Source organism: Sinohyriopsis cumingii, chromosome 5 (assembly GCF_028554795.1).
Source record: "Sinohyriopsis cumingii isolate HCF-2022 chromosome 5, ASM2855479v2, whole genome shotgun sequence".
Lineage (NCBI taxonomy): Eukaryota > Metazoa > Mollusca > Bivalvia > Unionida > Unionidae > Sinohyriopsis > Sinohyriopsis cumingii.
In genome coordinates, this window is record NC_142965.1 from 129,062,735 (window position 1) to 129,090,316 (window position 27,582).

The 27,582-nt window shown below is 35.7% G+C and overlaps 2 protein-coding genes and 1 long non-coding RNA gene across 4 annotated transcripts in view; 1 reads left to right on the top strand and 2 right to left on the bottom strand.

Moving 5' to 3' along the window:
* LOC149800219 (uncharacterized) overlaps positions 1-4,495 on the top strand; it is a 29,818-nt gene extending 25,323 nt beyond the window's left edge. The window contains exon 3 of the mRNA XM_089959789.1: positions 1,236-4,495. Coding sequence (XP_089815915.1) covers positions 1,236-1,502 — 267 coding nt within the window. The 3' untranslated portion in view covers positions 1,503-4,495. The remainder of the gene's footprint in view (positions 1-1,235) is intronic.
* LOC149800221 (paramyosin-like) lies at positions 3,863-27,582 on the bottom strand. 2 transcript variants are annotated; one of them, XM_089959787.1, is made up of 17 exons: positions 27,321-27,582; positions 22,953-23,057; positions 21,665-21,721; positions 18,176-18,262; positions 16,841-17,007; positions 16,081-16,159; positions 15,185-15,430; positions 14,422-14,618; positions 13,947-14,079; positions 13,355-13,571; positions 12,565-12,805; positions 11,975-12,170; positions 10,664-10,792; positions 9,907-10,278; positions 8,186-8,386; positions 6,712-6,879; positions 3,863-4,817 (listed from the first exon to the last, which is right to left on the bottom strand). In XM_089959787.1, the coding sequence occupies exons 1-16, from the start codon at positions 27,405-27,407 to the stop codon at positions 6,718-6,720; spliced, it is 2,676 nt and encodes an 891-aa protein (XP_089815913.1). In that variant the 5' UTR covers positions 27,408-27,582; the 3' UTR covers positions 3,863-4,817; positions 6,712-6,717. The 2 variants fall into 2 exon arrangements, with proteins under 2 accessions (XP_089815913.1, XP_089815914.1); XM_089959788.1 differs by lacking the exon at positions 22,953-23,057 and having other exon boundaries at positions 27,321-27,581.
* Positions 18,931-21,658, bottom strand: LOC149800222 (uncharacterized). The gene is made up of 2 exons (XR_016421339.1): positions 21,161-21,658; positions 18,931-21,129 (listed from the first exon to the last, which is right to left on the bottom strand). It is a non-coding gene; the product is annotated as an uncharacterized LOC149800222 (long non-coding RNA).

Sequence of the window (27,582 nt, forward strand, 5' to 3'; positions counted from 1 at the left end):
ACGAGACGCAGACATATCTGCTCGATACTCCAAGGTGTTGATAGAGTTAACTTATCCGAACCTTGGCTAGCAACGATGGGCAGAATCGTGAATCGCGTATTTTATGATTTAAAGAGAGACATAGCTTGACAGATTATAATACGTAGTCAAAAGACTTTATGAATCAATACCCGTAGCTTGTCATTGCTGTGACTACAACCAATAAATCTGGTACCAAATAATTGATGTCTAAATATCGTTTTCTTTCCTACCTTTGTCAAGAGATTCTTTACAAATAACAATGACGTTAGTTTTGATTAATCACGTCATCATAAAGGGTTATTCACCTTTGACCCGCTACAGTAGCTAATGATTACTCTTTTTTAAATACAAGTATCGGATTTTAGCTTCATGATGGTTGGTTCCTTCCCTTAAAAGTTAAAAAAAAAAAAAATTAAGAAAAACAGCTGGCCATTATTGGAATGTATTTGCAGTTTTGATTCATGCGGGTGGGTGTAGGTAACTGGAAATCTTAGCAGCTTGAAAATTCACCTGGATACACTTTATAGGAACGTAATTTTACTTAGTGATCACGTCATTGACCTAATCTTCTTGGCATAACAACAACTTCATTGAAAAGTTACTATCGCATCGCGAAACAATAGGAGTTAACAAATGGGCATAATGGATAGATAGATAGATGGACGGACCGACAGACAGACAGATAGATAGATAGATAGATAGATAGATAGATAGATAGATAGATAGATAGATAGATAGATAGATAGATTTAACAGCAAGGGAGCAATGTTTAGTTAATTGAAGTGATAATGTCTGCGTACTGATTGACGATTAGCCAGACCGAGATAGCCGCACCTACCAGTAAGTATAGTTCTTCCTGCTGTGTCAAACAAATGTTTTCTTTTAAAAAAATTCTCACTTCATTTAAGGCATATTTCTGGTTATTACTGAACATTTAACATATACATATACGAATCGTCAAACGTTGCTTAACTTAGCAGATGCCGTAATTAAGCATAATCTGCCTCTTCCAGAAAGCCATTTACAACTTGATAAAAAAAGAATTTATTCTTATATAATCAACTATATAACGAATTCAAGAAAGTCCATCAGTGGAGCCCACTATACCCCACCCAGTCCTCGAAATTACACTTACTGGTCTACTGTTGAGTGACCGCATCAGCTGAGGATAGGCCAACGATCTATTTTGATAAGGTTACAAATCTTTGTTTTAGGTGATAGGTCTTCAGTATGACCCTGTGAGTGTTCGAACCTCCGACCCCACGGCCAACGACCGGTGGTTTGCTACCTTGGAAGACCCAGAGCAGTGTAAATACTTCATACAGAAAGGACTGGTCATTGGTCCGGACAAAATCATGGTCCGATCTCTGAATGATGTCATTCACACGTTTCAGACCATCCAGGCTAACTGCTCCTTATTCCCACAAAAGAAGGTCAGCCAATGCGGATCCGCTACCAGCTACAGAAACTTAACTCTCTGAGCTGAATCAAGTCGTCGACAAGGACTACAACTAAGCACCATAAAATAAGTCGAAAAGTAACCAATCACTTTGAACTCGAATGGTAATAAAGTATTGTTTAGTAAATAAAGAACCGATCCAAAATGACTGCGCTATGAAAGAATATTGATCCATTTTTGCAAGCAGTCTTAATAGTAGGTCTGGGAATTTTTCGTAAGTACAAGATTTATTTGAAGTTGCGTGTTGATCGTTATTAATTAGACACAGATTGAAAAGTAGTTACATTTAATAAGGAACCTATTAGTCATCAGTGATAATATAGGAATAAAGTTCAAAGGTCGCTACAAAGTGTGCAAGAGGTGTAGAAACTGGGATTATATGAAATTAATACGTGATTCCATTTATTATTTGTCATGGAACCAAAACTTACAGATTTTTAATGTGGGTATGTTCATAACTCTAAGTTCAAACTTAGTCCTAACTAATGTCTAACGCAGCCATAATATCCAGGAATTTATATTTAAGTGGCATCCATTAACCTAACCGCCCTTTAATTACGGACTGAATTAAGTGGCATCCATTAACCTAACTGTCCTTTAATTACGGACTGAATTAGTATTCGAATTTTATAGTAATATTGTGGCAAAAACGCGGCACCGCTATGACAGTTTGCAACTCGAAATTATGCACATGGTTACGTCTGTATTTAACTAGAGTTGATTGTATTCTAATGCATTCTTACAAAATTGATTTATTAGAGTTTGTTGTTTTCTAATGCAATCTTGCAAAATTGCTTCGTTAGAGTTTTGTTTTTTTCCTTCTAATTTTCTAATGCATTCATACAAAATTGTTTATTTGAGTTGATTGTTTTCTAATGCATTCTTACAAAATTACTTTATTCGAGTTGATTGTTTTCTAATGCGATCTCAAAAAATTGCTTTATTTGAGTTGTTTTCTAATGCATTCTTACGCAATTGCTTTATTCGAGTTGATTGTTTTCTAATGCATTCTTGCAAAATTGCTTCATTTGAGTTGATTGTTCTCTAATGTATTCTTACAAAATTGCTTCATTTGAGTTGATTGTTTTCTAATGCAATCTTGCAAAATTGCTTCATTAGAGTCGATTGTTTTCTAATGCATTCTTACGAAATTGCTTTATTTTAGTCGAGTGTTTTCTAAAGCATTCTTACAAAATTGCTTTATTCGAGTTGATTGCTGTCTAATACATTCTTGCAAAATTGCTTCATTAGGGTTTTGGTTTATTCCTTCTAATTTTCTAATGCATTCATACAAAATTGTTTATTCGAGTTGATTGTTTTCTAATGCATTCTTACAAAATTACTTCATTCGAGTTGATTGTTTTCTAATGCATTCTTGCAAAATTGCTTCATTTGAGTTGATTGTTTTCTAATGCATTCTTACAAAATTGCTTTATTTGAGTTGTTTTCTAATGCATTCTTACGCAATTGCTTTATTCGAGTTGATTGTTTTCTAATGCATTCTTGCAAAATTGCTTCATTTGAGTTGATTGTTGTCTAATGCATTCTTGCAAAATTGCTTCATTTGAGTTGATAATTTTCTAATGCATTTTTACAAAATTGCTTCACTCGATATGATTGTTTTCTAATGCATTCTTACAAAATTGCTTTATTTTAGTTGATTGTTTTCTAATGCATTCTTACAAAATTGCTTTATTCGAGTTGATTGTTTTCTAATCATTAATACAAAACTGCTTCATCTGAGTTAATTGTTTTCTAATTTCCTAATGCATTCATACAAAATTGTTTTACTCGATATAATTGTCTTATGATGCATACATTCATACAAAATTGCTTATTCGAGTTGATTATTTTCTAATTTTCTAATGCATTAATACACAATTATTTTAAATAAGTTGATTGTTTTCTAATGCATTCATTAAAAAAATGCGTATTTCAAGTTGATTGGTTTCTTTTGCACTCATACAAAATTGCTACACTATCGGTCATACGTAACACTATCGGTCAGACGCTACACTATTGGTCAGAAGCTACACTATCCGTCAGACGCAACACTATCCGTCAGACGTTACACCATCGGTCAGACGCTACACTATCGGTCAGACGCTACACTATCCGTCAAACGCTACACTATCCGTCAGACGCTACACTATCTGTCAGACGCTACACTATCGGTCAGACGCTGTTCTAATATCATAAGAAGGAATCCAGTTTCGAAACATTTCACAATGACTTAACAGACTCACGCGTCAAAAAATTAACAATCTCCTGAACTAATAAAGCTATGCTATACGAATGATTTTTTTTCTTGGTCGGGTAAATTTGGAATCGAAAACAAGGTTTTATAAAGTGAACAACATGAAAAAGAAAATGGACGAAATATTGAAAGCGGCAACATACATTTATTCTTCTCTTTGTATCAGGAAAACATGTGTCCGTTTACATGTACGCTTCATCAAGAAAGTATCATTTCAATATTTGATAGATCTTTAAAAAAAATATCTATGTCACAGACATGTGTCCCCTTCATATAGTTTAACAGTCGATTAGAAATTTTCCGGAGAATGCCAGCAACAGGAATCTGACCAATATATTTGATGGGGGTAGAATGATATTTTAAAAGCTGTATGACAAAAGATAGATAGAGAACTATGAAAACCTATAGATTCTACAGTCAACAGTGAAACATACTCAAAATACCACCATAACAACCCTTTATGTACATCTGTGCTACGTTCACTGTGTACATATATATAAATAAACTTAAAAACAGACACTTGTATCGTTTGAAATTATTTAAAATTTTATCACAATAAAAATTCGTAAGTAATATTGCACATATGAGACAAAAGACAAGACATTATCTTATAACTTAATTAACATTTCCATAACAATTGCTATTGGGATTAAATAGACAATCGATAATTACATTAAAATCGCAGAAAGGCATCGTCTTATATGAAGTACCCAAAGTTTTTGTTTTTTTTTAAATACATGCTCAGTATTAAATCTTTATATATTTCAAATGGCAGTGTTGCTTGATGGCGTTTTGTGGTGGAAATAACGTCATGCCTTGTGCGCCGGACATTGGTCAATCCAAAACCGCTGTGCCGCGTCCGAACTCATTTTAATATCTATTTCTTCTTTCTCATCTAACCTTTGTCGCACGGAACCAAAATTTGCAGCAAACAAGAACAACGCATGAGCACATAGGGTACACAATTCACCAATAGCTTTGTACAAATAGGGGTCTGTGACGAGTCTGTACAAAGAACATTTACACAGCTTGCAATGTTTTTGATCCAGTAAGATCTATGTAAAGACTGAATTTGAAAACCTGCAAAGAAGAGAGAACGGTTGTGAGAATAATGAAACGAGACATTGCACCAATATTTCGATCCGCTCTAATTCAATGTGACCATTAAAAACGAACATATCACGCGAATAATAATAATAATAATAATAATAATATCGTGGCAGACAAAATGAACGTTAAAAACTTCCAAAGACAAACTGGTTCAAGAACTGCCTTTGTGTTTTGGGGAATTTTTAACGTACGTTTAACAATTTTAGTCATATCGCTACGATGTCAGCAGTGTGGCACTTTATAGTGATGGCTAGTACTTTGGCATCATACCGCAGGCACGTAGCATCATAATCATGTACCACCCAGTCACATTATCCTGACTCAAGCCTACCAGTCCTAACACATACTCATGATAATGTGGAAAATGTATACACTTACGATATAGTAGAAAATAAACCCACTCATGATAATGAGGAAAATGTACAATCATGATAGTATGTTGTGGTTTAGATTTTTACGTAGCTTTACAAAATAATTTCAGTCATATCGCTACATATCTGCAGTGTGGCAGTTTATTGTGAAGTCTATCACTTGGGCATCATGCCACAGACACGTAGCATCATATTCGACCCAGTCACATTATCCTGACACCAGGCCGACCAGTCCTAACACTAACCTCTTAATGCTGTATGACTCGGCCTCGATTTGAACCAGGAACCGCTCCAACCACATAGGCCACAGGAGTGGTCTGGTTCAATAATTGAAATAATAAAAATTCTAAATTTGTCGAGATGCATATAAGTATAAAACTGTTAGCAGTGCGAAATTTATAAATATTTGTCTGCAACTGTTTACATATACCCCTTCATGAACAAATGCCGACACGGGTCGAAAAACTATCGTCTTTTCCTCCTGATCAATACTGCAGCTGAAAGTGAGGATGGTTAGTTCACATTTGTACTACTTCTATTTCAAGGCATAGAATGTTTAAGTAGAAGATAATTAAGTAAATGCAAATCACTGCCGATTTCGAAAATGATATTGACCAGAGCAATTTCCTTTATTATATTCAAAATCAACCCATTTTAGCACAGTGAAGATGGCGATATGTTATAGGAAGAGAAATTCAGCAAATTTTGTAGAAGTCTCCTCCATTTCGCTAAACTGTTCTAAAGATAATATTAGCAATCATTCAAATCAAAATAATTTTGAATAAAAATAAAACTTGAAAAGATAAATATTTAACATCACTAGTGAAGCAAAAAGTGTGTCCCAATTAGCCAAGGAAAATGCTCAAGTTTTGATATGTGAAATATATTCTTATCAGCAGAGTGACGTAAGACGCTAACTGATCTTAACAACTAATAAAATGGCTTTTCCATTTTTAGAGGAAAGACTTATTCCGGCGTTATGGGATAAAAACTTATTATAACCAGACCTACGTATGACATAGATCTAACAGATCCACACGAAAATATGGTTAAATGAGACTTGATGGACCTAATGGAAGGAGCTGAACCAACACTATTCATCACGTGTTTAATGCACTGGCAAATTACCAAACGGGACTCTCTTGACTCTGGTGTACTTGTATGAAAAATAATTTTCATTTTTGTTTTCAATTCTAGAAAAGACAGCCACGCCATGCTTAATCTTTACATACGATTTTATCTTTGCAAGTGAATCTATCAGACATCTGACTTAACGGGATGGAAATTTATTTCAATAGTTAAGAATTGAAAAGGTGTCTTAGTACAGCATCAGAATTGGTTGACTGCTTTGAAATAAGAACACACAAACTATACCTTCTCTAGAGTTCATGTTTAATGAACTTCCAAATATAACTCAAAGTTAAAGTACCTAATTATATCCCTGTGAAGTCTATGTTTTATTTGGACACAAATAAAAATCGAAGTTAACCTACCTATTTTTATACCCTCAAAACCTTGACGACTTCTCTAGAAACTGACATAGATCTCGTTTTACGGACGGAAGACAAATTCTTTTCAGCCATGTCAGCTCTGTGTTCAGCCTCTTCGACCAAAGTTTGAGCTTTGCGGTATTTGTTCATGGTAATGTTGGCGACTTCCTCCTGCAAGAGAAACATTAGTTCATAGAATCGAAAGCTTCAAATGTTGTATGGAAAAGACTATCATTCATACAGATACGGGGGTACGAGAAGTATATTCGACCCTTAGATAAGAATTTTGTGTCAGACACGGGAGTGGAGTTTGCCTACCGAACACCATGTACATAATGAAAGATTATGTTTCTCACATTCCTGGCCAGAAAACATAGGTTATGAACAATCTCGCGCCCTGTCCGTAGTGATAAAGCATGAAGAAGACAAAAGCTACATACATCAAAGTTGCTTCGTTATTTAGATACATTTCAGCGTGCATACAAAAATGTGAAGTGGTTAAAAGAAAGTCCACTTTTTATACCACAATTAAACGAGACAGAAACAAGATAATGACATTGTGATTGATTCAAATTTGATCTACAACTGATTTTTTATTCATAAATAAGCATGAAAGAAGATTTAAAATAAAACGACACGTGACCGGACTACATATTATCTGTCTACGGGTAGGTCGATCAAGGTAACATGTCATGTAAGCGGCACACCAGCTTTACCGCTGCACGTTTTAAGATGTAATGTGTTGTACTATAATGCTTATCTTAATTCAAGTGATGACGGAAATCTTGGAGTGTTTATGCACTATGATCGCAGTAGAAGTTCATACCATGAAATACAGCAGTCACGCAATGAAAGATAAAGGTATCCTGCGCCGGTGTTCTCTTCTAGTGTATTTTAAAATGTTAAACTGTCTTCTCACGATTTCTCTGTATCGATTCTAAATACTGTGAGAAAGAGCTATAAGAAATCGGCATGAATATATCATTTCTGGACAAGGGTAACAGTTGTCTTCGACGGCAGCCGTTTTTAAAAGATTTACTAACACATAAAATATAATTTGGATATACTAAGACACTTGCCTCTTAATATCGGCATAGTACCCTCTGTGATGTTCAAATTGGAAAGAATAATGGCTACAGAGTAAATTTATCCTATATAGTACTCTTTTTTATTTCTAGATGCACGTTATCTAAATAATACCTTATGTCGTATTTTTTATGATGACTAAATGGAAACTCAACTTCTGATGGGTCGAAAAAGAGCTAAACGTGTTATACGAACCTCAACGAATTCACTTTTTTACATCTAGCAAACGTTATACCGAATCATTTTCCTTTTTTCCGGCGTATGAAGTATTGCTTCACATAAAGCAAACCAGACTTGAAATGGCCCAACACCAAAGCGTTCACAACTTTAAGATGCAGACTTATGATACAATGCAAGAGAGATGAAAGGAGAATCATCCTGGTACACTTACAGCCTCCTCGATCTGTCTCTTGTAGGTCCTGATTCTCTGGGTCAGTTGATCATTAAGACCAGAGATTTCAGCGAGCTGGCGATGGTCGTCCTCGGATTGGGTGAGCAGTTCCTTGTACTGACGTTCAACCTTGCGCAGAGTGGTGTGTGCCTCACGGCCTCGGCGCTGTTCAGCCTCCAACTCGGCCTCCAGATCACGGAGCTACCAAAATTGGAACATTTATTTAGTAAAATAACAACAGGCCAGCGTAGGTTTATATGGCTGACATCTACAGAATAGACATGAGCAAAAGCAGCTGGCAATAAGTCTGGGTCAGTTGGATGCTGTCCGTAAAAATTTACCCCAAATGCTGTTGACTTTATAACATATGAAAAAATTCTTTTAAGATTCCTCAACTTTTTATATCTTCATCCATATTTACTGGCGCTTCAACATCATCTGTCTATTACCGAACAGCCTCTGAGCTAGAGTGCTTATTGTCAAAGTTGGCCTACTTCCGTTAAGCGGTTAGAAAAAGATGTTCATATATTTCTCTACTTTTCGTGAAGACGGCTTTTTTAAAAATGGAACAGCATCATTTCTATTAATGTGAAAGGTCTCAAAGCTAGAGAGCTTTCTGTCAATTTAGTCAAATTCTGTTAAGCGACAACTAAGAAGAATGAGTTAAAAGTGTTCTGTTTTTAGTATAAACAGTTATAGTTATGTGCAGATTGATATCATTTGTATAAAACTTGCGAGCCATACTTGCTTTTTGCCAAATTTAGTCCAGATCTGTTTAGCGATTTTTGACAAATTGTTATTTAACATATTTTAATATTTTGTAACGATTTCCATAGCAATTGTAAATGGAATCATGTGGACAAATTTCTCAGCACTTTATGGCTCAATACTTTCTATCAAATTTTAGCAAAAATCTATAGCGCATTTCTGAAGAAAAAAAAAAGTATTTTTTCTATTGTTTCTAATGGCAGTGATAGATCAGCATCATTCGCATAAATATATACGTCCTTTAGATTAAGATTATTCCTGCTAAATATGGTTCAATTTTCTTGAGAGCTGTTTTAAAAGTATATTCTTTCAATGTTTTCTATAAGTAGCAAAGGTAGCCATATTTGACTGTGGATCGGTATCATATCTATAAAATTGGAATCCATCTGTCTGTTAATTTGATGCAGGTTTTTAAAAGGTTTTGGGACCAATTCGTCAAACGTTGTGTTGTGTTTTCCTTGTTTTAGTAACAGTGGCCCCATCAGATGCCAGATCAGAAGCATGTGAACAAATTTGAAAAACATTCATGCCAAGATGCTTTCCATCAAATTTGGTCAAAATGTTTCTGACAATATCAAGCACAAAAATATGCAAAGATGAGTATGTACTTACTATAATTCTGATATGGAAATCAGCAATTCACACAAAAATGTTACATTTTTGAGATATACATTTTATCTAAGACAGCACTTTCAGTCAACAATTCTAACTAAGATTCTTCAAAGACAAAAACAAAATCATAATCGTCAGCAAACTAGGAATCAAAGGTGTAGAATTCTGTATCAAACTTGAATGCGGTAAATAGGTTGAAAATGAACTTGTGTCGATACAGGTTCTTAACATTTTACATGTATACTCTAAATCTTTATAATCAACAATGATGAAATATATAAGAAGGATGGTTATTAATAGATATGAAATTAAAACAATTCTGAATTGTAAAGTAAGCTCACTCTAGCTTGGAGTTTGGCAATCTGTCTCTTGCCCTCCCGGGTGGCGAAAGCCTCGGCCTCCTCCAGTCGGATGGTGATTTCACGGATTTCAATCTCGAGCTGTTTGCGAAGGCTCTCTGCGTTCTTGTAGTTCTCCTGTTCCTGACGGAGTTCGTCACCCAATCGGTTAACCTCGGCTTGCAGTCTGTCAGCACGTTCCTCAGCGGCTCTCATGTTATTTAGAGCATCATCCAAGTCAGACTGCATGGCGCCGATGTCGGCCTCCATGCGGCGCTTGTCGTTGGTGAGGGTTGTAACAAGGATCTGGACCTCGGAGAGACGAGCGGATGTGTCTCCCAGTTCGTTTTCGGCATTCTTGCGAGCACGTTCAGCCTAGAGAGAAAATGACACAATTCAAGTACTGATATTTGGCACCAAAACTAAATGACATCAAATTAATAATCTAGAAACTTGTCGAAGTTTGCAGAAGGATGTGTTGGGCCAAGATTTTATGCCCAATATTTTTCAATGGGTTTCAAATACAAACAATTTGGAACTGAGGCATGTAGAAAAAGTTATAGAAGAAAATAATCACTGAAAAGTTAAGCACAGCTTGGATTTATCTCAACTACATGCATATTTTAAACGAAGATTAAATATCACTTAGTTTGATGAAATTTGGTAAGTATCCTCAATGTGATGTTCTCATTACCCAAGACGTGTTACATTTGTAATAAAAAGGTTACAAGTGCTTGTCTGCTATGAATTGGTTACTTACGCTTTCCAGAAGTGTTCTGCAGTCTTCTAGCTCAGTTTGGATGGTAATTCTCTTCTTCTCAGAGAGGCTCAGTTGAGAACGAAGGTCTTCCACTTGACGGCTAGCATCTTCAAGAAGAGATTCCAGTTCCTGTAAAAGAGTAATATTGTGTCCTTAGAAAAAGAAAGGATGGTACAACTAGTATTTCAGTTTTCACGATTAAGTGGAAGGTTGAAGAAGAGTCTAGCTTTAAACTTAACATCGGTTAAACAGCTTTTTCTATCAAATAATGTGACTATAAAGGTGATTTTTAATTGCTAAAAAATAGTAGTGAATGCGCAGCTGTAAATAGAAACGGTGCCGCAGGAATAACAGGGACAAAACGATCCAGGAGTGACAGGGAAACAGGCACTCCTTTCCCATGAGATCTGTCAATTGTTTTATTTATAAAATTGTGAACAATCTGAGCACCAAAAAAAATGTAATTGTCAAACGTTGCACATCGATATAAAAGAGATTGAATCCTGAACTATAATTACGACAAATAATATGAAATCACTACTCAGGATATGAAATAACCATGGGTCAGAAATGCATGATTTTACTGGGGTACTCAACGTTCATATTATCTACTGTATTACCATTCTCTGTTCCGATATGAAACCATCGTTCAAATACTACTACTACAACGCAAATCCGGCCATCAAAGTCTAAAATTATTTAGATAAAAAGCTAAAAGCTATCTGCCCATCCAGGTGGCTGTTAGATAGAGTGATCTCCCCTTATTACCGGGATTGGCGTAAACCATGTGAATTTGATCGGGTAAGTATTATCGAAGAAACATATTTTACTATAACAAAGTTGGTTTCCTCTTCATATACGTTACCCAATCATAATACCCTTAGGATGAAAAGTAAGAGGTGGAAGCAGATACATCCCCCTAGCCCGGAGAGACCATCTCCAGTCCTGTAAGGTAAGTAAGGCAGCTTCTAGATAACCGAGTGAAAAAGAGATTCCATATGTAGGGAAGAGGCTTCGAAACGGAAAATTTCCCTCCCGCAAATACAGCGGAAGTCGTCAAGCCGCATCTTTATGGATCTGTCGAACAAACCGGAAATTATGTAACCACGGGAAAAGGTTCTTCCAGATCGAATTTAACCTTTGAGAAGGAACGATCTCTGATAAAACTGGAGAAGTGTAATCGGATTTTATTCCAAGGCATGGATAATTATAGTTAGAGAACAGTTTCGCTCATATGCAATTTTGTACTCGAATAGTTAACTAAAATTCTGCAGCTACAAATCACTTGATAAGGCTGACACCTGTGCTCACCTTAACTCTAGCCTGCAGAGATTTGATCTGTCTAAGGTATTCAGCATTAGCACGGTTAGCATTGTCCAGGGCACCTTCAAGTTCGCGGATGTCAGTCTCATACTTCTTCTTGATACGGGTGATTTCACTCTTATAGCGGGTCTCAACCTCAACAAGAGTTCGTTGCAATTCTTCAATCGCACGTGCGCTGCTTTTTCTGAAAGTATTATAATAATGATAAATGAAAATGGATTTCCTTGCAAATCGCGACCTTTCCACTTGTCGAGAAAATGTGATTACTGAACGAATCTTTATCTTTTTCTTTTCTTTTCCAAGCCTTACAGAAATTCAGTAAGTGATTCCGTGTGAGGTTTAAGCTAGGAAAAAAAGCCAAATCGAGAAACAAAATCAGTCCATTATTGAAGTACTCTCTCTTTCAAAAACTCTATATTCGTGAAGTTAAAAAATAATATAAAAGCATGATTGAAACAGCTGAAATTGTATTAACAAGACATGAGTTTAGGAAAGAAATATACTCAATTTAGGTTCCTTCATATGTCATTCGAAAAATCTTATGAAGAAACTAAACACATTTTGTCCTCAGTATTCACCTGATTGAATCGATCTCCTCATCCTTTTCGCGGAGTCTCTGTTCCATTTCGGCTCTAAGACGGTTGAGGGCATCGTTGGCGGCGGCGAGCTTGTTTTCAGCGTCCTTGAGGGCATCTTCAGTATCTCTGAGGGCGGCGGCGAGGTTGTCACGCTCGGCCTCCAGTTGTGCCTTGAGGGCCAACAGGTCCTGAATCTGGCGGGTGGCATCCTTCAAGGCGTTGTTTGCATCACGAAGTTGGTCTATCAAAATAGACATGAAAGAACGTATGATTTCAAATCTGGCAGTGGCCTAGCTGATAACTCATTGCATATTCTAATGAATAAGCAAGTCACGCTTCAATAATACGCGCTGATCCAACTCGCTGCTAATGAGCAAGATTACAAATGTATATTGCGCACGCCATACTTTAAGTACACTCGATACTTTAAATACACGCGATACTTTAAATACACTCGATACTTTAAATACACGCGATACTTTAAATACACGCGATACTTTAAGTACACTCGATACTTTAAATACACGCGATACTTTAAATACACGCGATACTTTAAGTACACTCGATACTTTAAATGCACGCGATACTTTAAATACACGCGATACTTTAAATTATTCAATCACGTAAATAAGGTAAAGTAATAAAAGAGAAGTTTTCCTATTTTTTGCATGTTAATTTAACTTTTGATAATATAACATAAAAAATTTAAGTTTCAGTAACTCTGTGTATGGAAATCGTGGGATAGACTAAGTTCTGGGAGACATTTTCGCTGTATAAAAAAGACCCTTACCCGAAAGTTGTTTATTCTCTCTCTCCAGGGCGGAGTTCTTCTCGGCGAGCTCGGCGTTGGAGACTTTGAGCCTGTAGTTCTCTTGCTCAAGGTTGGCTTTGTCAGCACGGAGACCGGCATTCTCGGTCTGCAGATCTCCAACCTGCTTCTGAAGGGCGCCATTCTCGTTCTCCAATTGCCTGTTTCTCTTGGTAAGATCTTGCACGATGATCTGGGTCTATGGGAAAAAGAGTAGAGATAATTATCATTTAGCTCGTACGTTGTTACCAAGATAACAACAAGATATGACAAGTAACAATGACAAGCGAACTGGTTCAAGGATATTTTGGGATGAAATTGGATTGTGGAATGTAGTATGAGAATAGCTTCGTCTGTATAGATTGCACCAGATTTTCTACTTTAATGCTGGGTGATAGTGAGAAATCGATTTTTATATACAAAATAAGGTTACCACACAAGAAACACTAGAATGGCACCTATAAAGTTCAGGGTGGTCAATCAAATTAATCATTCACGTAACTTGCCAACCAGATACATTGTTCCACCTTTCTATTCCACACTCTGTCATTCAATAAAAGGAATCGTTACTTACGTTCTCGAGTTCGATGGTGAGCTCTCTGATCTCGATGGTGAGTTTGTTCTTGGCCTTCTCCAGACTGGCTGCCCTGGCTCGCTGCTGCTCCAACTGATCTTCAAGCTCCTGGATTCTCACGCTCAGCTTTCGTCTAACAAAATCAAGCAAGATTGATTAGCAATATATCCAAATAATGTTGCCATTATGATTTGTCTTTATGTTATTTGTATATTTCCTGAATGAAACCTGTCCTAACGTGCATATATGCATGTGTCAAAATGCATCCAACCCTCAATTCTTATGCAGTTTTAAGCATTTAGGTCTTCAATCGGTAGACGTGTTTTCTGCATCAAAATCAATAACAAAGCCGCTATACTACATAACAATTTGCATAAAAGCTGATCGTGAATCCTTGTTAAAATCTCAAGGAAATGTTTATCTTTTTTATTAGTTGAATGACAACGTTGACGATTCAGTATTTGCCGAAGACTACCTGAGTTCCTCAAGCTCTTCGGTCTTGACAAGAAGCTCCTTCTCTGTCTTGCTCTTGTAGGCGGCAAAGTCGGCGGAGATCTTGCTGAACTGGCCGCGGAGCAAGGAGGCAGATTCGGATTCCTCCTCATAACGGGCGTTCAAGTTGTCGTAGTCTGCTTGGAGGGCGGACAGCTGCACGTGTAGGTTCTGACGTTGCTGCAAAAGAACAAAGGAGATTCTTTATATTTGGATATAAGTTATGCAGTTACACGTGGATATACATGTTTGATACTTGGGGTAACTCTCCAAACTTACCAAGATATTTAGCAAATAATAGAAAGAAAACAGTATTAATAAAGGTAACAATGAACACGTTAATGAACACTATAAGAAATCAATTCAAATAGGGAGGGATGAGGTAGGTCAGATATGTTTTTGGACATTCCTTGTTGTTGGTTCCTCTACCCAACCGCTCTGTTGCAATCTCGATCTCAAAATTTTCTAAGACATACGATCAATGGTATCACTTGGTACCGCTTTTACCAAAACGGGTACGTCTTCTTTATTCCTATGTATTATATTTTCGATGGAAAACTTATTTAGTAAGACGATTTTGATGACTTGGGCAGCAAAAATGTTAAAGTTTGAACAAAAGAGAACAAAGGTCGAACATTAACACGAATGATACATCAAGATTATGTTAAAAAGCATTAAACAAAGACAAATCTTGGACAATTTACGGGCATGATTCTAACTAACGGTTAAATCATTGTCATTCCTACCCGTGACTCGTCATCCAATTGCCTCTTCAGGTCGTCACACTGGCCCTGAAGTTGAGATTTGGCCTTGGCGAGCGCGGCGTTGGCAGCATCAAGTTCCTGGCACTGGTGCTGAAGGTCGAAGTTCTCCTGGGTCAGGCGGGCCTTGAGGCCATTCAGGTCATTCACCTGGCGTGAAAGGTCGTCAACCTGCACCTTCATTCTGCTAAGAGAACCATCGAGAGCTTCCACCTTCGCTTCTGCGGAAGACTGTAGCAATGACAAAAAGCCGTTTTGAATACATGCGGTTATGTTAAACTGATCGAAAAGATGTATTAACCACAAACAAAATCAAACCACAAAATAAAAACAAACAAACAAAATTTTAAATGTGCCTTATCCAGTCACATTATGAGCAAATGCTTCTCACTGTGCCAAGGTGTGATTATCAGTATATAACGGTATGCTGAAATTTATTTACACTTGAAATAATGAAATTGCAGTGTTACTGCCTTTCCATTTCGTACTATAATACAAAATAACAGGGCATTTTAGTAATTTATATATCCTTTAAAACGTTCGCAAAGATTTTTGACTCGTTCAGTCTTTTATTCCTATGCATGCCCAGCTGACATTTATTTCTAGTTCAGAAATTATGCAAAGATTTACATCAACCTTCATGTTCCCTTGTGCGGAAACTTCGTGGAGTACATAATGGCTTGGTATACAATGAAAAAATGTTTCAATTAGTTTTTCAAGGTACAAATAACAGCTTTGCCGGCATTTATTCCATTCCTATGTTTTTAAATATTTAATTATTATTTTTAAGTGGGAGAAGTAAAGTCTCCATGTGTCATTGAATTCAAAGAGGGTTAATCTAGCGTGTAATACGACATGTTACTTCTACGAATTAAACTTACCTTTCCTTTGGATAGAGATTCATTCAGACCTTGTAGACTGTCAATTTCAATAAGTAACTGGGATTTTTCTTTCTCAACCCTATAAGTAAAACATATAAGCGAGTTAATATTGAGCAGTTCCGTAATTAAAGCAATGGCAATGATATCACAATGGAACAAGGATCAAAATGAGTTGCCTAGTAATTTATGACTATGAACATCGGACAGTGAAATATGCCATAAAGGGTAGTTTCATTATAGCAACTTGAGACATATTCATTCCAATAATTCACTCAATCGTTGTCGATGTGTGTGTGTGTGTGTGTGTGTGTGTGTGTGTGTGTGGAGAGAAAGTTGATGTTTAAAAACATTTAAAAAAACAAATAAACAAAGCTTTTCAGACGGTCGCAAGAAAATTGGTGCATTACGCAAATTCAGGGGTAGCTTTTTAATATCCGGAAATATGGATGATGGGAAAATTGGATTGTCAGATGTATATTGAGTTAGTATGTAAAACTCTTTGAACATTTTTTATTCTTCATGCTATTCATAAAAAAATTCCATTGTCATATTTTTTTGTTCATTAATGCTTTATCAATACTTTCTTCCCATACAACAACGAAAGATCTAATAAAACAAACATCCCTTACAAAATGCATATCCGAAACGATTAAACTGCTTTAGTAGAACAACGGATGAAACAATTAGGCGAATTTCAAAAGTGGAAGAAAATTGGCAACAAGCTACTGTAAAGACGATGAGACATCGACAGTTGACCAACCTGGTCTTTTGTTTCTGTAGGTAGTCAACTTGGTCGGATAGATCGTTAAGGGCCTCTTGGTGTCTCTTCCTCATGCTAGATTCCTGGCTTTCGAACTGAACGCTGAGTAATTCCATATCTTTCCTGATCTTGTTGATTTCGGCATCTTTTTTCTTGGAAATTTCGGACTGAAGAAAAGGAGGTTTGCTTTACTTGAATGGTGCTATCTGGTTGTATCTTTTTTAGATATATAATGTATATACATGTACATACTCATTTGGAGTGTTAACATAGGGTACATATGGTACAACCTATGCAATACAGTCTGGTAGGAAATGCTAAGGAACCAGTTAGTATGCGACTTTCGAACTGAATGCAAGGCACAGATGCAAGTAATAGTACACGTCATTGTGAACTGCTTCCCTAATTTAAATGTGAACTTCAGATGCAACATTTTCCTAGATCCATTCATGTTATTCAAAGCTAGAATGTTCATTGACTGAAAATGAGTTTACCAGGCGTACGAATACATGTCAAGTTCAGATGTAGTTTGGCTCTACTGAAACAATGTTTTAATGTAGACCCGATATTTTATGGTGGGTAATTACAAGAGTATTTCATCTCGTTCGTCATCATCTTGGCATTTAATTCTGACCTTTAATAGATCTATGTACCATCTTTTGGTTTTTTGTTCGTTTGGTTTTAAATCATTGGAATTCTAAGTGAAAATATAAAAATAAAGAGTAAAAACCACCAAGTTGTGAGATCTAAATAGCATTCTTCTTTAATCAGCTTTGAACCAGACTGCTTGACAGTCTTGATCTACGGAATTGAACCAGACTGCTTGACAGTCTTGATCTACGGAATTGAACCAGACTGCTTGACAGTCTTGATCTACGGAATTGAACCTGACTGCTTGACAGTCTTCATCTACGGAATTGAACCAGACTGCTTGACAGTCTTGATCTACGGAATTGAACCAGACTGCTTGACAGTCTTGATCTACGGAATTGAACCAGACTGCTTGACAGTCTTCATCTACGGAATCGCACATTCTTTGCAACACAGTTGGTGATCTCCCCATACATGCGAAAATAAATTTATTTAGTTCATGAGAGAAATGGTCATTTCGCCTAACAGTTTTATGGATTTTCGTTTATTTATTCCAGATTGTCTGGTTGATTTCTAGATAGACCATTTTTTATATTGTCAGTACCATCTTACCTTTACTCCTCAACGCATAGTCTTTAAAGAATTCGCAGTGAAACTAAGATACTTAGTCAAGAAGAGTAAATGGCAAATGAAATGGTACGTACATACGTGTATCTCATTCACTATTTTAACATTTTATCTTACCTGTGCACTCCCAGCTCCACATGCTTCCTCATAGCGTTCAGAGATTTGTTCGATCTGGAAGGTCAGCTCAGCACACTGTTTCTCATACTGGAATAACATAACAACAATAATAATAATAATAATAATAATAATAATAATAATAATAATAAGTAATGTGATAGTAAACATAAGAGCTATTGTAATTTAAGTGATGATGATAGTTATGGCGCTAAAGAAGATAATAACGACGAAAACGTATCTTTATTTTCTAAACATAAACAGCAGCTGCAGAATTTTGTCCAGAGGAGCATCACCTTCATTAACTTGTTTATGAAGAAAAAGAATGGATACCCCGTCGAAAATAAAAGTGAGTTTTATCAAAAGTACAAAGTAAGCAAGAAATCTCTCTCTCTCTCTCTCTCTCTCTCTCTCTCTCTCTCTCACAAGCAAGCAAGCAAGCAAGCAAGCAAGCCTTTTCTCCGGGAGTTTTTTGTAACTGCAGAGATAAAAAACGTTAGCAATATATTTTATCCAGAACGCAAAATCTCTTATTGTCAGACCTCAGATTTAAATAATCAAAAATAATTAGTAAAGTACAGTGATGACTATTCAACTAACTGAATGTGAATGTAGACACAAGTCATCATTAAACGTCCATTACATTCCATACGTCACTGCAGAATTTCTGTGTTCATTCTGGTGCATGTTGATTATTAGGGTTTTGTGCTTTTATTTTCTTTTTCTTTTTTTATTTTGTTCTTCTTCTTCTTTCTGCATTTAATTTTTTTTTTTTTTTTTTTTTTTTTTGCTTTTCTGGAGGCGGTCAAGTTTCGACTAGAAAGCTGTAGAGATATAAATACAAGCAAGGATCCGTGTGTAATCTCAACATTGGCATGAACCGTGGATCGTTATCTATTGGATGCTGTTCGGAACGTAAGGTATGCTCAGGGGTAAGGAGTGTCTAATTACACGCACAGCACGCGGACATATATAGTAACTCTTTCCATGGAAACGGGATGTTAGTTCAGTGCTGTTCGCTTCTGCAACACAAATAGACAACTGTTGCCATAGAAATTTCCCTCATGATATATCAGTATGTATGATAGGTAAAAACATAGGTATTTGGCAAAGACATATGCAAGTCTGCAGAAAGGAAATATGCTTTATCAGCAACGATACAAAATGTAGACAATAATGGCTGGCTCAGTTACTTCCTTCCTTTTTCTTTAGTAATGTACTTCTCCACCAGCATATGTAACTTGTGTGTTATCTTAAAAGATATTTTTACATTGACCTAAATGTAAATAAAATTGAGATGAGTTGGTTGAGCAATTGTATTGCAGGTTAACATTTTAAAATGTTTTGTTTCTCTTCCTCCTCCTCCTCCTCCTCCTCCTCCTCCTCTTCTTTATTTATTATTATTATTATTATTATTATTATTAGTGTTATTGTTGTTATTTTTGTTGTTGCTACTGCTGTTGGTGTTCGTTCTCCTACATGTTCATATAGAAAGCATTAATCTCTAGTTTTGGAAAAAAGGAGACGGAGGTACCAACACACAGGGTTGTTATTACTTCGTTTGAAATATCGGATCGATAAGAACGTTCCTGTGTTACATTTGCCATATGAATCACACCTAGAATCTCTTGGGAATGGATCCAACGTAAATTCTTCATGTTTAGTAAACAACCAGATGTAACGGATAGACGATTGACTCAAAACATTTGATACACTGCAATGTTTCCATGGCGCCGGGGAAATTGCTTAATTTCTGGCTTCCCATTAGCCACGATCAGTAGATTACAAACAGCGATAGCCACCTCAAGGTTATTATCTACATCGTATGATGCGTACATTCATGACTTCAGCTCGCGAGATCTGTTCAATGACATCATGACATTTTCGAGATCTGTTCAATGACACCATGATATTTTATATTTCAATGTCAAATTGTGAATTGTATGACCTTTTCTTTACTAGTTTGAAGAAAAACATTCTGGTAATGTTCATTCTGAACTATTATTATTATTATTATTATTATCATTTTCAAATGACCGATAAGATCCTGGAATATGTTAATGTTTATGAATTCCTGGAGTGTTTTTATGGTAAGCCAGTCAGAGTTTTACGTCAGTAACAGTGATAGCCCGCAGCCGGGAGCCGAGATTCTGAGGACTATCCTATCTTCAAATATGCATGACGACTGTAAACATCATACCGTAGATAACACTCCGAGGGAATTACTTTAAACATATAGTATTGTATGACAGTAAACCAGCAGCTGGAAAGCCGACTTTACAGGGCAAACAAAATTCCTTAACATTCAAATACAAGTCTTTTGATTGGTCCTTGTCGTGACGTCGATTATTACGGTACCCAATGAGACATGGTGTCATTGAGGGCTGTGTATGCAAATTAGACTCAAACTGGTTATCTCAAGCCCTTTCAAACGTTACCAAATAATTATCAAGATCTGCTTCAGCTATAATGTTATTATAATTTGATTAAAACCGAGACGTACATATAATTATTGAATCTGACGGGCACCGACACCAAGAAATGTTATGAGTACCTTTCGATACAGCCAGATAACAGTTTTCACATTTATGACGAAAGAAAATCTCATTTTGAACATATTTGTTCTGGGCACAAAATGTAACGCTTCGTCTCATAAGTTACGAGCAATAAGTGGACCCGGAAATTTGAAGGGTAAACTGACCAGAAACCATACCAGATGCCCGTTTTGTAGAAAATCATAATTTGAATAGAGACTGAATAGTAGCATAACTGTAAACAAGGGTTTACTTCACTCAAATATCTCGACAAGCAATGATGCAACATCTTTTCAACAATTTATTTCTCCATTTTTCTTCTTGTCTTATACTAACTAAACTTTCAATATATGACATTAACTAATCCTGATTATGCTGACATGTATTTCAACCTAACACGTTTATGCTGACATGTATTTCAACCTAACATGTTTATGCTGACATATATTTCAACCTAACACGTTTTTTCCCTTGTTTGATATTTACACTTTATAATGACACATAATGAGAACATTGTCATATAATGTGTTACATCTTACAAAAAATGTATTAACCTTTTCCAATTAATCGTGGCATATGTAAACTTATTTGGCAATAGGGCGTGTTGGAGGATGGGTTTTTAAATTTGTCTGCGTCTTTTTAATTTAAAAATTCCACAGCATTATCCACTCCCTTAAAAAAAGAAAAGCGAAGCATAAGATTCGAAATTATGACCTCTTGTACACCGGTTTCATAACGTATTTGTTAAATGACTCCACTTAAATTATGGTTTAGGGTATTTGAAAAGAAACAAAGATCTTCAAGTCTGTCAACAGTTATCGTAAAAAGATTTGAAACAAGCAAAAAGCAATCATTTTGCAAATCTGAAATTTGACACTATTTTGAAGAAGTATTGATCATGGAGAAAATTTCAGTGAACAAAATAATGCATTCCACCAACACAGACATGCATACTCACCCTAAGGCGGCTTTCCCTCTCTATGTCTAGAGTATCCTCAAGTTCTCGGATTCTAGCCTGAAACGAAAACATACATTTTTAGAACTAGCAAATCAATTTGTGTTTACCATACGTAGTAAATTCATACTTTTGTGTGGGGTAATAATTTGTTTACAAACCATAAACTTTAAGTCCAATGAATAATTATGATAATATAACGCACTTTCTTAGTCTTTGCATTTACATGTATAAATTACTATCAACAAGATGGTTTGTTAGTTAATTATGAACTACCATCACTTACAAGGTTTTTAGTTACTGTGAATTTATATCGCTAACAATATTTGTTAGCTAACGATGAATTGCCATTACTAAAATGTTTATTAGTTAGGTAAAAATTACCACCACTAACAAGATGTAGTAGTTAACTATGAATTACGATCACTAACAATGTTTATCAGTTAACTATGATTTACCATCACTAACAAAGTTTATTGGTTAACTATGAATTACCATCACTGACAAGGTTTATTAGTTAACTATGAATTACCATCACTAACAAGGTTTATTAGTTAACTATGATCACTATCAAGGTTTATTAGTTAACTATGAATTACCAATGCTAATAAGGTCATGTCAAGCTTGATCAATTGGGTCAGAACAAAATCATATAAGGCAGAATGCGTAATAAAAGGTCATTTTGTTTTGTTTTGGTAACTTCAATATAACTGCACACCAGATGATTCACACCTATTCATTATGTACGGTGATTATATTATACAAAACGAACAAATGCGCCTATCGATTAGCACGTCAGTTTCTTTTCAAAATATTAATGCAATCTTGAGTCACGTGTCTCTAAAATTATAAGCGACAATATGACACAAGCACTTAAACATTTTTATTCATTCCACTTGTAGCGTTAGTCTCTATTTTATGCACAAGTGATTCTTTGATGTTTTAAATATTTTTCAGCTCACGCATGACGCCTAATAACGCATGCTCATTACCCTATGTTCTGAAAGGAAAAGGAAGGACCCCACTAATGGTATTTGGTTTCTAGAGAAATAAATCCCCAAAGGAAAATGTATCAAAATGACTCCTCTTGGGGATATTTCCAATGTAACCTTTTGGAAGCTTTATGCTTAAGAGACCTAAATGTTGGGTTTCAGATTCTATAATAAAAATGTTTGTTTGATCACTTTCAAAACTCAGTAAAATTTTACTTGTATTACTTGGGGTTTGATTATAAGTTGCGGGAAAGGAGTAGATGACCAGGTAAAATGGAAAACTCCATTGCCATGACTACCTGATATCGCTGCTCTTGGTCGTGGAAGAAAATGGCTTCAGTCCTGACAACACGAGAATTTTGATCGCTTTCTTGAACTACACTGCTGTTTCGAACCACTTTAGTCTGACGTAATGAGAAGAACGCATAAAGTGATGACGCAAATAATTTGGCTGCTAGATTATTGCACTGGGTGGTATTGTCGAGGAAGATTGGATCATGTTTTAAGGGAGCTGGTGGATAATTAGAGGACAGGAAAGATGGCTGCATTCTATTTGGTTTCTTTTTAACGAAGAAACAGAACTTAATAAAAGAATAAGGAAAATGAGCATGCCCTTTCTAACAAGTAAGAAGACACGTCGCCTTGGTTACAACAGAGATCATCATCTAATTGGGAGAATGTGTTAATACGGAATTATTTTTAAAATCTTGATCTGTTTTATTACCGACTTAGTTGTAGTTTATTAAACGACGATCTTTACATAAGCCATTTATCATCTAGCAATAGATGTTCATGCGTTGAACCAGAAACCGCAAGTCATTTTCTCTTAAACTGGAAAGAAATCTGTTTCCATTAGATACCAAGTAATAGGTAATGTGCCCAGCATTACAGATTAACTTCGTTATTAACGGGTAACCTCTTGCAATCGGTTGAGGTCAACGAGGAGACCTTCAAGGTCATCCATAAGTAAATAATTACAACTAATAGAGTTGCTTGATCACTTTTTATTATGTCTTCACTTTAAGCTGCCTTATCTCTGCGAAATATTTTGTTTTTATAAATATATACCTCCCAACCTGAGGTGAAAATTCCTTGACCTACCGGTACCCCACCCAACTCCATCAATGCCATCATCATACTTTAACTTTTTCCTTTTTGTCATTTAATGTTTCACAAGTAACATGTTTATTTGGTAAATGGGTATAAGCTAATGTCTGCCATTATTACAATATTGTATTACAATTTTCTTGCAATAGTTCATTAACATATTTCAGTGGTTGCAGTAGTATGCCTCACATTATTCACATTATAAAAGTAAACAGTATTGTTAACGAAGATAGAGCTCAAAGTAGTTTTTGCTTGTTGCACAATATTCTGTATCTCTTGCTCGATTTTAAATATTAAATGCAAATAAATATTGTTTAAATACCGGATAAATCAATCTTTTTATCTGGGTTAATGAAAATCGGTAAATATAATTAGCAGATCAAGGAGATTAAAATCGGAGCAAATGACTGTTTTCCTCCATGCTGATTACTCCGCTTATCCGATAATTCATTAAAGATGTACACGTTTGGATGAATGTTAAGGTGTTCAATGCGGTCTGATTAAAACAGGAAATACCTGATATACGAGAAGAAAAACTTGAACATAACTTTCTAACTAAATAAATTTAATAAGAAACAACACTGGAAATGGCTTTTTTAGCTTGTTGATAGCTACCATGCTGGAAAATAATTGTTAAAAAGCCATCCAGGAATAGCAATTCTCTTTCTAAATAAAGTTATTTGTTCTGTGATTCTCCATTGATGTATTTCTTCATAGACGAGTCTTCTTGAGTGTAGACTACATGTCAAGTCAGTAATCAGATTGTCCAAGACTAAAATCAAATATGTACTAGAGTTATCATAAGTTCTTTACACCATGACCTTGAGAATAAGTGCCTAGTCTGCAGGTAGGCAGCATCTGCTGAGTGAGCGAATAACTAATATGCCATCGTGAATCTTTTAGACTGGTTTCCTACTTCACAAGTTCAGACACATCAGACTGATGATCCTAACATCATTAGGAAAGGGGTTGCAACATGTCAAATTCGTTTACTGATTGTCTATCTACATTCGTTTATTCCGCCTCTCAGGTAAATGCCGATGATACTTAGGCGCGGCAGATTTGCGTATCGCACTCTTCCCAATCCATAAAAGGAGTGGCGTTCTATTAATAGCAACTGCTTCCACAGTAATGGCGGCTACTTTTTTTTTCTTCTTCTGACTTTTAAGCTCTGAAAACACTATGAAGAAAGTAAAATCTTTTTTTCTAGCCAAAACAAATAAAAGATAACAATAGTTATTCTGAACATCGATATTCTACTAGAAATCATCTCTTCCGTACAAAAAAAAAAGAGAAACATTTTCTACAAGAATTTGTTTCTTAACGGAAACGGCTGTTTTTTACAGACGCGCTTTTTATGATGATGCCCAAATTAAAGTCCCTCTCACAAAACATGGCTAAAATTATGAAAAGAAGGTCATCTTTCTCACTGGTAAAGAACGATTTTTAAAGTGCTTTATCGTTAATATCTATTAAACTTCTGCAATGATTAAACCTTTGCAATTTCCAGCGCAGATGAAACATGTCAAAGTTAATGTTACAATTTCATAGCTGGTTTTTTTATATCTGTTTTGGCAATGCATGTTCTGAGATTGCAATTTCGCATCACTTATAGGTTAGGGCAAAGCCGGTCGATGGCCAGCTGTCTAGATTCCAATGTTTGCTTGTATTCCAGGGAGTTCTTTGTAGATTTAGTGCAATGAAACAGAACCCAGATATCTGTTTATCAGGAAGCATTTATGCCTATCCATATCAGGAACTGTTTCAATCAAGCGCACCTGTTCCAGATAGCTTGTTTTCCTCTTTTCTCGAACACAATATATGTCATGTTCTATGAGGTAAACATTCATGCTATTTGCTTGAGAATTAAGGCGATCGGGGTTAATTTTCAGTTCGTCAATATAATAAGTTTTTGAAATAGGTTATGAGTTGATCACAAACGTTTAGTGTGGTGGATGCATGTATTTCTAGTCAAACTCAAGTAAATACATAGTACATAATATTTAGTTCACAATAAAGTGCATTGAAAATGAAAATTGATGCTCAGTGCACATTAGGGTGCATTTGTAGTCTGGGAAAATGTATATTCAGAACTCAGTCTAATACATCTGGTAATTTTTGTAAACGTTTGGGAATGGTTTTGAAATATTTTTATGCATACTCCAACTGTCTATTTAATCTTCTATAGATCTGGTGCGTTGCTTTCATTGTTTAAAAACATTTAAATTCAGTCATGATCCATTTTGTCTTACAAAGTCAGGACAAAATTGAAACACCACAATCCACAGAACTGCGTACTATGATTCATTTGTTGATTTCACAGCAGGAACTCTGTAATTGTTTGCTCTTAAGTCCGGTAATAAAATTATGCCGGTCAGTGGTTCAAAGTATGCAGTCACTCGTAATGACTCGGGCAATTTCGTTACATTGTTACAAATGTTCTTCGTGCTAGCACGGTATATCCTTGCGTTTAGTTGATAAATCCAGGGAAAAAATACATGTGAGCTGTGGGTCATTCACACGGGTAGAGACGGGGTGGGTTATTTCCACGGGTAGAGACGGGGTGGGTTATTTCCACGGGTACGTTACAGCACATTTAATCCAAGGAAAATATTAAGAATAAAATTCCATCATAGCATTCTACAAATTTCCATTAGCGAACATAACAACTGCACATCTTGAAGCGTACATTGATAAGCACAACAGATCAATATTGCACAGCATAATAAAATATTAGCAATTAGGTACCACTGAATTTAATAATAAAAAATAATGATATCATAACAGCATTTGAAAGGAAATATCCCTGCATGACTTCATGCTGTCACGTGATTGAGGAAAGTTAATTTCTGAGAAACAAATCTTGGCTTTTCAGAACATTTAGGGATTAATTGCTTTTTGAACAGCATGTAAAATCCAACGATGTATATATGAAACAATTTTATTATGTTTATCCCTCTTCCAAATATATTCTGAATTTTTAAATCAGGGTGACTTCATTTCATTACAGTGATAAACCTATATTTTGCAATAGACTATATCTTTTTTTTAAAAAGAAACAAAATATCCAAGATAAACACATATTATTATAGTTAAGCTTCCATGCGCAACCACTGACGAACGAGATACAGTGTATGAAACCAAAGAAGGCTATTATTTTAACATGGGAAAAACCGCTACAACGACCACGACTGATCACTAAGCTTACGCAGACAGATGAAGCATTACGTAGGGCTTTATTCAACAAATGCCTTTAAGTACGACCAAAGCTGGCAGATAAAATCAAAAAGCAAATTACATATTAATATCGTGCAAGCTTAGAACCACTCGCTTAAAAAAATTCTAAAATATTTGCGAAACGGAAAAGATGTATTAGTTTTAATTCCTTTTTCTTGACTGTTGGAAAAAGGAAAATGATTACGAATTTGCTCTCTGATTCCATATGCATGTTTTTCATGATATATTTTAACTAAAAGCAATTTATATTATAAACAGAGTGATCCATTACACTCCTGATAGTTTATAGCACTTATGCACTTTGGATATATTAATTTTCTTACCTCGAGTCTGCCCTGGGTTCCTGGAGAAGATCCCCTGTACACATTATAGGTTCTATGGACACGCGTTACTTGGATATCTGAATCCATTCTCTTGTTCTAAGAATTTGAAGGAAATTAAAATATGAAAACTAAAAGTCCACTCTATAAACTAGGATATCAGACTGCACGAAAAGGAGCACAGGTCTGTTCTTCTCCTCCAAGCGCTCGACACAGGCTGGCTGACACAATAAGAAGTTGACTAGTATAGCGTACGCCCGCTTGG